Here is a 16639-nt window from a genome sequence, read left to right as displayed (position 1 = left end):
TCCTTGCACCCCTTGCCTCTCCATTATCAACATATAAACATGCATACAGAGAAAACAAAAGGGAAAATAAGACTGAAGTTTCCTTAAAAATACCCAATGGATTTTCTGTTGCATTAAACAGAAACCAAACAAAAAATCTGCTTCCTTGCACGACACTGTCCGGAACACAAGAAGTGGTCTATCTGACTAACATCAGTTACGCTCAAGTAACACACTATATAATAAAGAATGAACGTGCACTGAAAACACAAACGCCTTAGGGTCTATTTTAATACACACCAACGTGGGATAAGACAAGACACGTGTTAACCACAAGGTGCACATGTGCCTGTGTGAGCATTTGAGCCTAAATATGCACATGGCATGGTGATGGACAGGATTTTAAAATTCAATACAAAAGGAATTGTCTGTGACGGAGGCGTGAGATAATTGTTTGGACTGAGGAAGCTGCATGTGGTAATTGGTGAGACTGAGCGAAGCCTTGAGATGGAGAGTTAGTAATAGAGTGCTGCAGGGGGGCAAAAGCCTGAGACATTGAGCCCGTTTGTCTGGTTAGGATTAAGAGTCTTATCACACGAGAACATTGGACTGATCCTCAGTCAATAGGCAGGAGTGGAAGATGGGGGAAACAAAGGGAGAAATATCCTGTACAGGCAGATACATACAGCTAGTTAGGCAGAGGTAGAGTGAGAGACATGTACTGTAGTGAATGCAGACAGAGAGGGGACAGCCTATATGTTGTAAATATATGTTACAGGGAGAGAAACTGTAGCCATGCTAGCTGTGTGGCTCTATAGATGGCAATTTTAGCCTGTTGGTTGGTGGGTCTGCCAGTCCATCCCAGTCCACCACTTCGGTCCAGGCTCAAAACTTTAGCAAAGCAAATGACATTCCCACATACGTTGTGTTAAGTGATAATTAATACGTGTAACTAATGATGAATATGGTGAGCAGTGAGCATACAGTATGCTAGCTTGCTAGCACGCTGATGTTTGCATTTAGGTCAAAGGACTGAGTCTATGTACAGCCCTGCAGAGTTGCTAGCATGGCTGTTGACTCTTTGCCTTGCTTACACAGTGATTCTCCAGGTTCTGGCCAAATCAGCTGGTGTCTGCCTGCCACTTTAGATACGGTATTTGACAGATGAACGGACAGAGAGACACAGTTCCGTACGAGCCCTCACCCCACTTTTTATTGCATGGGTATAAAACTAATACTCCTATGGACTAATCAGAAACCACAAGTGCTCCAGTGCAGTAAGGAAGTGAGAAGCAGGACCTTTATAAAAGTTAAAGGAAGAGCCAACTGGCTGACTGGAGGAGACGTATCCATTCATCTTAAGTAGTTACTCTCCTCACTATTCACTCTGAGATAGAATTAAATCTGGATTATCAGACTAACACTATTATACTGTTTATCCACCATAATGTAGTGATGCTTGAAAACCTGTAAGTAGACAAAGAAGAAACTACCAGGATGGGAGGTAAAAAAAAAACAATTTGTTGCCTCTGTTATATTTAATCCACCCTTATTGTGATATGTAAATGAGTGGACAAAATACTATAACACCTCTCTATATAATGCGATACAATATAACAGCACATAAAGGTAAATCAACAGCTCCCACTGATCGGTTTAAATAAGTTAGTTTAAATTAGAGCCCGGCGAATATATCAGTGTGCCGATATTGGCCTATTGCAGACATAGCGGTATTTGTTATCTGATATGCGGCAATAAGAAGACTGTTTTTTACCCCTGGTATAGAATGCAGTAAATGAATAAACTAAGTTAACTGCAAAGTTTATGCAGCAGTGCACTGTGATTTACAATACTATGACAAGCAGCACAGAGTAAGAGAGAAGATGTCAACAAGAATTGGTTGACAATGTATAAGTTGAATTATTTAACATGTTAAGGAATATTCAACTTAAATATTCTTTGACAAAATTATTTGTTTAAGAAAGCAGCCTTTTGAGCAACTTTGCATATCAGTACACAATCCACATAGAGAAAGTCCATTTTGATTTCAGCTCGAAATTCACTAGATCGGCCACCATTTGGGTAATCTGTGAGTTTTTCCCTCTAAAATTGGTAAAATCCTATTTTGGTCGGGCTCTCGTTTAAATGGAAGAGGTTGACCCAAAAAGACTAGCATGAAGCCCCAAGCAGGGAGCTGACCTGCAGTGACTCCCTGCCATTTTTTCCAAAGCTTAAACACCATTAGTGTAACACGTGACTGAGGATCCTCTTGGTCATGGTCTTTCAAGCCTAGCTATCAGAAGACCGCAATAATTGTGGTTTTGAGTTTCCCGAACCGAACAGAAAGGTTTAGTGTGCAAGCCAGAGAAGGATTTTGAGAAGAGGGGTACTAACCAGTTTATAATCCTTGGTGGAGAGCTTGGTGAACCACTGGTTAAACTCCAGCACTGCTATTATAGCCACCAGATCCCTGAGAAGCAGCAGACAAGGGAGGAAAGATGAGGTAATCTTGGGTTAGTTCTGACTTTTCACATTAAAATTAAATCATGCCACACCTACCTCTTATTTTTAATTTTGTGTAATGTTTCCAGTTACATGGCCTCATCTGTGTGCAACATTTTTCCACATTATGTCTGTACGCTGTGGTTTTATTTTATCTCTGTATCTTCAAACACTCACCTGTTCTCCAGATGGCTGAAGTCCTGCAGGTTGAGTTCTCTGGTGTCTTGTGTCAAATAGATAGTGTCCACATCCTGGAAAGGAAACAAAGGAAACATGTCAGTGAAGAAAAAAGAAAAGAAAAAAAATAATATATATATATATATATATATATATATATGTATGTAGAAACAAGCAATTTCACAGAGCAACATGAATGAAACATATACAGAGAAAGATATATTTCATTTTCCAAGGGAGCAAGAGCATGAAAAAGAACTTGAGAAATATAAAGTCTGTCTTATCTTTCTTATATCTTATCTCATATGGGGGACATGGGTAATATATTTTTACACAATATATTCATGTGCTGTGCTGTGGAGTTTTACATCATCCAGTCAACAGCACTGATGCTCAGTTCAACCAGGATCTGTCAATGCTGTGAAATTGCATAAAATAATGTAAATAATCATACTGACCCACTGCACCTCTTCTTTGTAAGGCAGCCCCAACCAGTCACAAACACATCTGTACATCTGCGAAAACCCACCTAGGCATATACAGAGAACACAACAAAACATATTAATTATAGAAAGGCTTTGGCTGTCCATCTCTCCAAAAAGCTGTGAGAGGTGGATTGTGCAAAAATGCATGTAATATGGCAACTACAATCAGTTCAGTCACAAATGACAGATGCTTTAATTCGCCATGTAAAACTACTATAACCTTGATGTAAACTCACTATTTAACTAACTTTAACAACCTCACACACAAACACAATACAGAATCCTACCACAGGGTCCAGGTTCAGCAGGCTTGTTGTTCTCCCACAGAGTCTGCAGAGAGTTCAGCCTGTCTGGAGGCTCCATGCAGAGCTTCTTCATCACTTTACTAAGAAGAAAAGAAAATTAGGACATCATTTACTCATCCCATTTCTACATTTCCTAAACATTGTGGCTGGTGACATTGTCAAAAGCCTATCCTCACTTTAAAAATTTTGAAACAAGCAGCTCCAGGCTACTTTCTCACTGCCTTACTTGTCAATGGACACTGTCCAAGCAGGAAGTTGCTGAGTACTAACGAGTATTCCAGTGATTTAAAATAAGGTAACTAACTAAACCACACGATTAATACCTAATGTGAAAAACAACAAAAAAAAACAAAAAAAAAACAAAACATAACCAATGTAGCATTAAATCAACCGCAGCTCAAAAAACATCAGTCTCTCTGTTAAGTCAAATACTTTGTCCTGTTCACAAGATGAGAACATAAAGATTTATGGTTTTACATCTGTGGTCATTTCTGCATTTAGATTCATGCTTCCTGTTCTGAACAAAACATATTGTATGAGATTCACATCCGCATTACAATACCTAGAATAGATACACTGAAGAAACTTACATACAGTGTAATATGCAAAATCAAAATGCATTTGCAGACACACATACATACAGTGTAATATGCAAAATCAAAATGCATTTGCACACACACATACATACAGTGTATGCAAAATCAAAATGCATTTACACACACACACACACACACACACACACACACACAGAGAGAGGGGGAACTCACCTAGGTGGTAGACCGGGACATATCCTCAGCAGAGAGTTTCCTATATGAGCAACCACCTCATTGACCTCCTCTGTAGAGAGCAGCTTCAGAGAGAAGGAGCTACGCTCGTAGTCTATGAACAGCTAAAAGGACACATCAGTGATTAGTGATCCACACCAACACGCACAGTTTCACCTAAACCTGCTTCAACCAACATTAGTGCACTGCGTGTCTATATATGTACATGTTGTATCTTTGTTTCCATTTTATATTCCACTTTTCTGCTCATCTATCTACTGAATCATCCCAGCAATAATATCCATCTATCCAATAAACCACATTTACATTCCACATCTTTGTATTAAGTAAAAATAAAGATTTAATGACATTTTCCAAGAGTGGCTAACCATTTCAGCATTCAGCGCAATTATGCAAATGCTGATGTAAGATGATACAGGCCTCCTCTATAGGCCAAAATTAACATAATCTTAGCTCATACTTATTAAACATGGGAGACCATCAGTCAAGATATTAAGAGGACTGACATCACTCAAGATGAGTGGGAGAAAGGCTCAGCTGCAGAAACAGTGTGGTTAGTGACGGATTATCATATTTTGTAGGTAGATCCCGCTGACTGACAGCTACAGGCACTGGTCAAAAAGCCAAATGGAAGCTCTTCCCAGATGGCAAACATCTTTCCCAGAGCTATCATTTCTGGGCCAACACCTCTTTTTGGTGTCTCGTACATATATTAATTACTCTTTAAGGATTATGCAAGCATTCAAGATATTTAGCTTCCCATCTTCTCAGTTTAGTATATGTTGTGATCACAGGCGCTGTCCTTAAACTGGAAAAGTTGGGTTCAAGTGCCCATATCAGTAAACATCCATCCTGTTTATGTAATAATCCTTTAATCTGGATATATAAAACCAGCATACATGTATACCGTGTGTTACTACACATTATATTACGTACAACATCAGATTCAATTAAGTACAATTTGAAGGAATAGCTTGACATTTTGGAAAATACACAGAGTTGAGTGAGAAGACTAATACCACTCTGGAGTTAGCTGGAGATTAGCTTAGCATAAAGACTGGAAACAGGGGGAAACAGTTGGACCTGGATCCGTCCAATGTTAACAAATATGCCTACAACACCTCTAAAGATCATTAATAAACATGCTGTATCTCAGCTCTTTAAGTTGAATACTAACAGAAATGCTTTGGAGGGAGTCAAGCTAGCTGTTTCCCCCTGTTTCAAGTCTTAATGCTAAGCTTAGATAAGCTAAGCTAAACTAGTCACCTCTTGGCTCTAGCTCTAGATGCTTAACACAGAGACATGAGTGTGGTGTAGATCTTTTCATCTATTGGCAAGAAAGTGAGTCAGTCATAATGTGGAACTATTCCTTTAATCATTTGTACTTGCAGAGTGTGTGGGACAGTGTTAATTTTGGTGCAAGCTTCTGTACCTGTGTTGGCTTGTTACAAGCAATCCCTTGGATCTCCAGATAATTAAAGGAGTGTTCCACCTAAAAAAAGAACACAGAAAAGCATACCATTAAATTACTTACACTATGTACTTAACATGTATTTTAAGAAAAATGATGCATGACAGTCTGCTCAGGGTAATATAGATTAACTTAATTAACATAGAAAGTTTTGTTTGAGTGTGCACCAGGCGTGTGGTGCAGATTTAACCCACGTAAACTCAGTTTATCCACTTCAGTGAAATGAGGCTCAGAGTTGATTCATCTATTTTCAGATCAACTGTATCAATCAATGAGGGGAAAACTCTGTATTTACTACTACACATCCTTGGTGGGTAGTAGTATTTGAATGACTGAATGTGGTGTTCATGTGCTTGTGTGAGAGCATACAGTATGTGTACTGTATCTAGGAGAGTAATCCTGCCTAATAACAACAGTGTGGTACAGTGTCTGTCCAAGGAATGCTGTGTAAAAATATGTCTCTTCCATAATTAATAGGTTGGGATGCAGTCATTTCCTTTTTCTTTCTCAGCTGCTGTGCAGACTACGTCATCACTCACTCACACATTTAGGTTACATGTTTTTCCAAAGCAGCATTAAAATAGACACATTAGTAGGTTTAAATGAAAACTAAGACTGGGAGCTGAGATGCAGTCACTTAATTGTGGAACTAAATCAGCTCTTTTATCCCACTTATACCAGAATTTAATCTCTACCAGCTGAGTTCATTTAGAATGCAACCACTCATGCACTGTTCATTTTCTTGCTCATTTGCAAAAAGCATTTGTTCTGAATTGTTAGTAGTTATACATAAGGCAAGACACTTAGAACTCTTACACATTTGTGTTCCCTTTAAGTGTTTACAATTTGCCTCCTGAATAGTTTTAATTGAAAAAGAGTCAATTTTAGCATTCACAATCAATTTTCAATTGAAAAAAGACCCCCTCCTTATTTCTCTAGGCTTTTCAAAAGGCTAAAAACAACCAGAACAGTCTTACATTCTCATTTTCTCTTCTTTTTCAAGAGAGCATTTCAGGACAAAGAAAAGCAGCAGTCTGCCTTTCTATTCCTAAAAAGGACAGAAAAAGATATCCCTTTGTCTGAGGAGGGGGCACTTGTGAATACAAATGCCTACTACTGTATACGGAGCACACGGTTTTCCTTCACTCCCCTTCTATCTTTCTTTATTCTTATCCCTCATACACACACAGACTTACAGTACTGTACAGTGCCTGAGGGCAGGCCAGGGAGCCAGGCCAGACTATTCCAGGTGGGCGCTGTATTCCTGAGGCTTGGCTCAGAGATGAGAGGAGGGAGAGGATAAGCAGACTGTCTGTCTACTGTCTGACTACAGCTTGCAGTGTGTGTGCACTGCCTGTGGTTACTTCACTCATGTCTACAAGCTAGAAATACTTCCACAATAAATTCACAATAACAGTTCCTCTATTTATGGTACATTGCACACACGAAATTGAGTGGACTATTCAAAAGGAAACAAGTCTAATAGACAATAACACTGTAGAAAAAGAAATCAAAGCTAAAAAACAGACACAATTGCTAAGATCTTAGAAAAGAAAACATTGATTCATAAACAGTAAGTAGCCTTGCTCTATCTGGTGTGCCCAGTTTACAGTATGGTGGCTAATATTGTTAGCAAACTTTAGTTAGATGCTAAGGTGTAATGGCATTGCTAAATAATGTCACTGACTTTATTACTTTTCCCTACTTGTGCTACTGCAACATTTTAGAATAGTTATTAACTACTTAACAATTTTTGCATACAAAACATAATATTTTATTAGAACTTGCACGCGAAATAGCCAACAGGTATAGTTGAAACAATTTGCTGATTAACCAATTCATGGTTTCAGCTTCAAAAATGAGGCAATTTGCTGCTTTTCCAATCCTGCTTTTACAAGCAGGCGTAATCAAACGATATAATATATAATAGTGTAACAGTCACAGTCTGCATTGAGTAATTTGACTTAATACTTTAAATCCATTAAGACTTTGTGTGGTCACAGTACTTTTACTTAAGTAAAGGACCTCAATACTTCCTCCACCACTGGCTCATACTAAGGTCTGGAATACAGGCTGCTACAGTACTACAGTACATGTTGTTGTACATCAGTCTACAGTATATATTGTGTTGATTTGTGTATTGCAAACTAATAACCAACTTGAACTGGATCATTCAGTTTATTTCATATAGCCAGTAAATGGCACGATAGCATATTGAATGAGCGCCAGCCAATGATAAGTGAGAGTGCTGATAAATATGAGCTCTAGCCAATGGCAAGACTTCATGCTGGGATGTGTGAGGAGGAACCAAACGCCTGAGTAATTGCATCGTTCACTCATTCGTTCAATGTCCGTCTGTCACTTTTCTTTTTGTTGTATTTTCATGGAAAATTCAACTTGTATTTGTGGTAATGTAGAGGATGATTTGTATAAAGATTTTATGGTTTCAGTAAGCTGCAGTATAAGAGTAAACTGTAAATGTTAGGATTATTGGGATTTATAAACATTTGTCTGTTAATGAGAGTTCAGAATGTTAGACAGCTACATGTTCATGTGTGTTTCTTTGAGATGGTTTGCATTAGATTAGATGAGATGTTCTGCATTTTGCTTTGTCTGTGTATCTTAGTGATGACAGGTAGGGTTAGGGTTAGGTTTAGTGTGATCTTTTGTTACATAAACTCCACTACTTCTGAAAGAAAGAGTTTACATGTATGTGAAATATACAAATATACAGAAAAAAAGAGGCAAGAAGAAAGAAGACAATGATAAATGAAACATTGCTTTTTGGGGTGGGCATGTATGCATGTTTGAGAGGAGACACTAACAGACTGTAAGACCCTGCAGCTTCTAGAGGAGCCAAACCATGAATCTCTCACACACACGCACACGCACACACACACAAATCATACACCTACACACACAACTCACACACATACACACAAAACCCCACTGAGAAGTGCATGAGAGAGCTAGAGGGGGATACATCTGAGAGAAGAGAGATACATAGTAAAGTGTTTAACTGAGGGTTTACTGCTACTGCAAAACAGTTACCTTAATATTAAGACCTTGGGCTACCCTCAGAAGAGCCTTACTGACGAAATCCCCACCTACTGATTATTCTCTTGTGTGTTTTAGATGCATTTCTGGTATTCCAAACAGAAATTCATCTAACATACAACAGATCAAACCCTGCAAGCCTGTAATACATTCAGATGGCCAGAAGCATAACTCAAGACCCAACACTGCCTCAGCTTTGATTGAACAAAAAACGACTTTAGTAGAAAACTAGAAAACTGTATCTACAGAGGACGTATAAAGTCAATAGCTCATGTATTGGAACAGTGGGCAGAGGCTAATCTTCATTTGCAGTTGACTCATCTCCACTGTAACATAGATTTCACATCAAAAAAATCAATAAAAGGAGAAATACTGTAACGGTCAGCTCTTTAATGGATGTTGGCAAGCTTCAATGACAGTATGCAGCAAGAACCAGCAATACAGCACTAGAACACTTCTTGTAACACTGTGACAATCTGAACAAAAAAGATGCTTAAGTCATATAAAGTTTGAATAAAGTCTGCAATAATAAAATCTGGGAATGATGAGTCAATTAAACATAAAATATATTGAAAGCAACTGTAACAATCGATGCATCCCTTTGTAAATTCATTATCTTTGTAAATTGAATATTGTCAATTTTTTGGCCTTTTGGATGCATTTTTGGTCCAGGGAATGTGTAATCTGCATGTTTCCCTATTTTCTGACATTTAACTGATTAATAAAAATATCTGCAGAGTAACTCATATTGGAAATAATCCTTAGTTTCATTGATTACCTTAAAGATAATCAACATTCAATGATTCAATTGGATTTAAGAAATCGTAGGTTATCCCTGCTGACCTTTGGCATAGTGGCAAGTGGGGGAGGAAAAACAGATAGATAAATGGAAAGATACAGAGATGAAGAAAAAGGAAGTAATCTGGATTGTTGTAAAAGAAGCGAAGGATGAGAGTGAGAGAGCTGAACGGATGGCTTAAAGTAAAGAAGGAGAGGAGAGCAAAGGTGATCTGTGGTTGTTATCTGAATCAAGCAGAGCAGAGGGGAAGAGGATGGAGGTGTTCTGCAATAGAAAAATTTGAAAGCCAACAGAGGAGGGATTCTGCTTCCTGTGTGGAAAAACAAGGCCGAGACAGACAGACAGACAGACAGACCTATTTCATGATTCATCACCTCAAGTCTAAAATAATAGACTAAGAGTCTCTTGGTTCCAGAAAATTACCAAAATGCGTCCCCAAAGTATGGAAGATAAAGTACAACACAGAGACAGAAAGAGACAGATAGTAGAAGAGAGGAGGGTGGTTGAGGGGGGTTGGTTCTGCATAAAGCAGGTGTCTAATCCCTCCAGGTCAGAAGAGAGCACATAGATAGAAAACAGATGCAGAGCCACCTAAATAAACAGATCCTCAACCTGCAGCTCAAAACACTGGAAACATATGACATCATGTGAAACAGGGTCAACTTGAATGTTTTTTTTTTATAGCTTCTTCTACCCCGAGTAAACCAATAAATCTGTTTTCAAGCCACCAATCAATCACCTAAACTGTCCCTAGAGGCATCATATTGACTGGGAAGCAGTACAGCTATTTAAAGGGCAACTGTTAAATATTTCCTGGACCTGGTACAAGATTTGATGTAATGTTATCTAGTGACTTGGGAGAATACTGTGAAGTGCTATTCTTTTCTACCAGGAGGATCGTCAGTTCAGATACTGGAGGTAAAACACTGGTTTGCAGTTTCCATATAGTCACATTACTGTTTGTATTTTATGACTACTGCTGTTGCTGACTAATCATCCCATTTAAATAATGAATCATTATCATGGGCAACTTATTTTCTAAACAACTTGATTAAAAGCTCAAATTCATAGAATTCAAATAGTTAATAAAGTGCAAACCTATCATGATCAATTCAAATTTGAACAGCTACCACTGATTTCAGTCAAATAAAGTTGCCTGGTAGTTGTGTTCTTTGCAGTTTACGATATATTTTGTTTGCACATTAGTTAGAAATTAATATTAATGCAAAGTCTCTTCAGCAGCTCTTCATGAGATTTCCGTGATATCTAGCAAATGTTGAAATTGTTGTTTTTTCCAGAGAATTTTAAGGACCTCTCATCCTCAAGTTGTTGCTTAAAAGTTCCATCTGCTGATGAGATCAAGTGATAAGATTGAAAAGGTCCAATGAACTTTGAAACTCCACTTTTTAAGTCCTTAAAATGCTCAGAAGAACATCTGCATTTTCATGACAGCAGGGCGATATTCTTGTGTGAGACTGTTTTATCAACTGTTTCAAACAAAAATCGACTTTGAAACTCTGATACCTACAAGTATAGAGATGCATACAAACATTTTCTTTGCGGACATGTTTTAATAACTTTTTCTTAATAGCTACCAGTCCAGACCTGGTGAGTCACAATACAGAAGTGTAAGTCTTAATATTGGCACTGGAGACAGTAACAGTTGTTGAACTGGTGCTGCTTTTCATGAACATCTGCATTGTATTACTGCCCTGCTGCTCTTTATGTGGTAGTGGTGACAATGATGCTGGTAAAGATGATGACAGATGTTTCAGCGCTGATGATGGTGCAACAGTTGCCATCTGCACAGCATTATGTCGCTGCAGTTCCATGTTAAAAAAAAACAGCTGTATAATTGCAATATAACCAGACACACACAAAGCTACTACTTTAGCCTTAATCTGCTATATATCACCCTGACCCAAACACAAACACACATTCACACAAACTAATAGGGATAGCAAAAGTGCTGAGTTGGGGAAATGTCTAAAGAAGGCACAAAAATGCATACAAATGCATAGTATTGATTGAATCAGTGAAATATTTAATATATATATATATATATATATATGAGGATCTAACGCATTCTCCAGTGCTTTTCATGTGACAACCACACATTTTGAGTAAATATAATGAAGAATTTAAAAGCTGAACCCATTACAGTTAAAGGATGAACCAAGACTTCAGAGGAGAATTCAACCACACAACTAAGACATGCCAATCACCAAAACTGTTTCAAGAAAAGTTTTCATTTCAACAATGACAGGATGAGGAGATGACATGTCATTCAACATAACTGTGGTGTCAGTTAGAGTTGGGATTGCACGATGAAGTGCCAAATAGTGTTCATTGTAGAAAAAACAAAAAAATGTTGAATTCCACTGAGTTGCTGCTCTTACCTTGGTGGGAATGCGTGCCGTCAAGAGGTAGGCTCGGTGAGATGCAAGGGCCTGAGAGAGAGAGAACAGAGAGAATAATGAGTATGTAGCTGTAAATACACACTCTGTGCAACATGAACAAGGGAATGACAAAGAGCACAGAGAGCTTGACTGTTGACTCATCAAGATAAAAGGTTTGTGACTCTAAAGCATCAGTCAGTACGAAAAGAGAGAAAAAACTGAGGAATGACACTGACACACTTGAAAAGAAACATATAAACAGAGAGTGATATTTACAGAAGTGTCCGGTCCACTGAGATGCTTATTACAACATGCCTTTGTATTTATTGGACCACCCCCTGTCTGAGTAAGACCATCATAGGTCAGTGCGTTTTTCTTGATTCTTGTGGCTTCTGCCTTCTGAGCAAACTGGACACCAACTGCCAGTGTTTATTAGAGCACATGTTGAGGTTTAAGCTTGCTTCTGTTGCTGCTCTGTGAAAGAAAAGTCAAGGCTTGAGGAGGCATAACAGGAACACATAAACTTGACATTCCTATCCAGACGAGCAGCCTTCAAGGGTCATTAGGGTGCTTTATCAAGATGGCTTGCCACAGTATGTGATACTGTTATAGGGATAATTTGCACAACTCTTGCTCTAACAAACTCTATTATATTGTTCCACATGAGCATAACAATAAAAAAAATTCTGTAGTTACAATTCTGGTAATGTGGCATAAAAAAATCCAACAGGAGAACAAAAGTCAACACAATGAAAATGTTTGACCCTGTGCAGGACATTATTTTATTTTAGTCGAAATGACACCAACTGTACAGAGTGCTGCTTTCACCTTCATGTGCCATGATACTGGATTTTCTTCTGTCAAATAATATTGCAACACAACCATGGCTGACCTTTAAAACAATTAAAGGGACACTGTCTTCTTCTTGACGAAAAACACCCTGGTTGGCAAAGGCATGTGCCTCCATCATCACAGCTGAAATCTCATGGCCCTTGTAACAAGCCATCTATCAGCATGCTGACATAAAACTGACTAAAAATCCTATGTAAGCCACTTACACAATATAAAAATAAAGGGTTATGGCCACAATTGGAGAGAAAATGCCCAAGGATCACACAGGGAAAACAAAAAGGAGCTGGGTTTAGAGCAGATGAGACATTGAAAATGAGGTTTGTAAGGGAAAGGAAATGAGAAACTGATCAGAGGGGGCAGAAAGACTGATCAGAGTTGAGACAAAACCGCAGGTTTTAAAGCATAATAGAAAATAAAAGTAGCACAAAGGAGGTAAGGGGAGATGATGAGCACAGCATTATGAACAAGTCCCAGATAAACAATGACTGGCATGAAGGGTAGGGAGGGTGAGAAAGCAGAAAAAGAGGGGGGAGGAAACACATGAGGAAACAAGATTATGGGAAGCCTAAAAAACAACTACTATCTTTTTAAAAGACGTGAAAAAAGAAACACAGGGATGAGAGACGCGGGTAAAAAAGGATGACAGTGTGTTACAGCCCTCTGTGGCTTAGCTCCACAGGCACGGTCTGTGTGGTTTGATGTGATGGTGGCAGACAGGCAGGCCTGTGTGACCAAAGATAACCTCCCCTAAAGAGCACCAGTCACAACTGCTGTGCTCAACTCTCCCTCTCTCTTTGTTACAGCCCAATTTCTGTACAGTAGCTCTCGTCTACATACTGTGTGTCCAGGTATGCAGGTGATGAAGTTAATCAACATTAGTTCAGTTTTGATTATGAAAGGACAACAGACAATTTGGGTAATGATTTTTCTGTTTGTTTTCTCCTCTAAATAAGTTTGGCTAAGCTGGGGTTTGTTGAAGGGGCGCTCCACTGACTTCACACATTAAGTTCAGATTACTCATCACAAGAAGTACAATTTATCGTGTTAAACTCTTGAAGTTATATAAAGTCTGAAAATGACTCTGATGATGTCATTAGGGATATTTTGGACCCACACTAGATGATATGTATATAGATGGAGTTCTGGATGAAAAAAACATGTGAAAATAAGAGTTTGGCTGCAGAACTTCTCTCCAGCTGTGTGACACAAGAGAACTTCCTTCCTTTTTATTTTCTTTAGAGGGAGCCTTGCTTGTGTGTGTCTGACAGCATCAAGTCGGGGTTTTAGTTCTACAAGTACTACAAGTGAAAAACACCATGTTTTATCAAAAGACTGTTACACATCAGTGGGTTTCCAGGAGCTGAATAGCTACAGCTGCAGTCACACCCTGTAGCGACCTAGAACCTGCTGACTCTGAGTAAAGGGGAGGCACCAACTGACCACAGGCTTTATATTTTCTGTCCAGTCTTACTACAGAAGGTATTAAATCATTCAATACTTCCAATGCAATAAATGACACTTTTATGACTGTGTGCCAAAATGAATTCAGTGTACTTTATAACTTGTTCACACAGTTTTGAACGTACTCTGATTTATGCTGCCACAGCCTCTTGGATTTCCATTTAGTTTTTCATCCTCCCATCCTCCTCCTGTCAATGCATGACTGCCCCTATGCACTCAGTGCTCTCTCCATCTGCCCTTTTCAGTGGACAAAGCCATAACACGCCCCCATAACACCCCCTGTTTTTTTTTTACTCCCCCTCAACCCCTCTCCATAACTGCCCCGCCATCCCTCTCTCTCTCCCTCTCTCTCTCTTAAGTGGACTTAAAGCCTGGAGCCTTCCCATCAGCCAATGATTTCGCGGTGACCACCATCCCGCCTTCAGCTCCACTCAGCCAACCAGATGGCAGCAGCATTGAAGCATGTCTACAAGACCAGAGAGAGCATCTGCTATTACTGTCTCTCTCTCTTTTTAACACACATACACACACACACACACACACACACAGAAATTGGAAGCTCAAGATAACTGCCACAGGCTCTGAAGCACCATTTGTCTCCTTGGCCTGCCACACATGCCACACACACACCACACACACCACACACACACACAAACACAGAGCTCTGTTAGGGCATTTCTGAGCCAAAATCATTGTATTATGAAAATTGAACACAGACGTCTTTGATAAATTTTTTCTGTATTATTTTTATGGATAAATCATGTTATGTTTAATAGCAGTTTAAATAAATATTAAAAACACCCCATTCCGATTTCTGCTTCACACACACCATCAGAGAAAGTCGACAAGGTCTCAAATCCCATTAAAGGATCAGCAATAGACGTGTGAATCTGTAAAATGTACAGTACTAGTGTGTGTGTGTGTGTGTGTGTGTGTGAGTGTGGAGTCCATTCATTGTATTACTATTCCCAGATTATCTATTTTTTCAATCAACCCCACCTACCCAGCTCCAATCGACCCAACCCACATGTGCACACTTACACACACATTGTGTTACTATGGCAACAGCTAGCCCAGACTGCCCACACACATTTGTGAATACAAACACACACACACACACACACAGATAGACTCTCCCTCACACATGAAAGTAGCATGCTGCAGAGCCAAGTCTTGCTTGAGAATGTCAATGAGTTCTCACCCCCCTAAACAACACTCATGCTGGCCTACAGTTACGCTGAATCTCTGTAGGAACTGAAGCAATACAGAGCAGTGTTTCATCTGCAGTCATTGAGCTGTGGCAGCTCTCAGCCACAGGAAATCTGCCCCCACCGAAAATAGTTTTTATTCATCCATCATGTCCTGGGGTGCATTCAAGCTCTATTATATCTATCTATTTCTCATCTATTCTTTTGATTTGGTTTTGTTTGGGTGAGAGCAATGTCTTTAAAAACTCTGGTGGCTCCTAAAAACATAATTAAAAAGGCTAGCTACAATTTCTTCAAATGAGGTATGGAAATGTAATCTTTAATAAAGAAGTTACATGGCAGATAAGTCTAGTACACTCCTGATGTCTTCTCGTGTCTTGCAGCATTCTTGATCATCTTTTACTTTGTTCTTGTTTGAAGTCGTTTGCCATTATAGGAAGAGCAGTGGTTTGCTTTCTTGCTGATATTTAGATGAGTCTATTAATACCACTCTCATGTCTGTCAGTCAAATATGGAACTACAGCCAGGAGATGGTTAGCTTAGCTTAGAATTATGAATGAAAACAGAGGGAAATAGCTGATCTTGCTTGGTCCAAAGGTAACTCACTAATTAACACACACACACTGTTCAATAAGTACAAAAAAAACAAACTGTAAAAAGGGCAAATTGTGGTTTTAGGGGCCGTTGTGTGCTGGACTATACCCTTGAACTAAGCTAACTGTGTCCTGGCTAATAATTTAAGGACTGATGTGGGAGTATTATTTATCTCCTCATCTAATTCTTGGCAGGAAAAACAAAAAAGCTCCCAAAATGTCTGCCAATTCTTTTGAACTTTGAACAATTAATGATTTATTGATTAATCACTTGACAGAAAATGTGGATTATTTATTTATTCATTTTATCTAGCTTCTTAAATGTGATGTTTTATTGAGTTCCTCTCTTTTACATAATTGTAACAAGCAATTTGAACACATTTACCTTGAGCTCTGGAAAATTATGAGGGTAATTTTCCATCAAATGTAAAAAAAAATAAATAAAAAAAAATAAATAAAAAAAATTGGTTCACCCCTAAATCCACGGCCTTTTACATAGGGATTATAGAAATGGTCCAAAGAGAAGGATGAAGTTTGAGATGACGCCACTAGAAAATAAATTCATC

General features: G+C 38.7%; 1 protein-coding gene across 1 annotated transcript in view; it reads right to left on the bottom strand.

The window, feature by feature from the left end:
- Positions 1 to 16639, bottom strand: part of LOC118336318 (F-actin-uncapping protein LRRC16A-like) — a 71253-nt gene that overhangs the window by 31016 nt on the left and 23598 nt on the right. Inside the window, exons 3-9 of the mRNA XM_035672933.1 lie at positions 11960 to 12010; positions 5666 to 5725; positions 4216 to 4337; positions 3431 to 3528; positions 3117 to 3187; positions 2659 to 2732; positions 2374 to 2449 (exon numbers count right to left, since the gene is read on the bottom strand). Of these exons, the coding sequence (XP_035528826.1) occupies positions 2374 to 2449; positions 2659 to 2732; positions 3117 to 3187; positions 3431 to 3528; positions 4216 to 4337; positions 5666 to 5725; positions 11960 to 12010 (552 nt within the window). The remainder of the gene's footprint in view (positions 1 to 2373; positions 2450 to 2658; positions 2733 to 3116; positions 3188 to 3430; positions 3529 to 4215; positions 4338 to 5665; positions 5726 to 11959; positions 12011 to 16639) is intronic.

This window comes from Morone saxatilis, unplaced genomic scaffold (assembly GCF_004916995.1).
Source record: "Morone saxatilis isolate NCDOM2014 unplaced genomic scaffold, NCSU_SB_2.0 Contig24, whole genome shotgun sequence".
NCBI classification, from domain to species: Eukaryota; Metazoa; Chordata; class Actinopteri; family Moronidae; genus Morone; species Morone saxatilis.
This window is presented reverse-complemented; position numbering and strand designations above follow the sequence as displayed.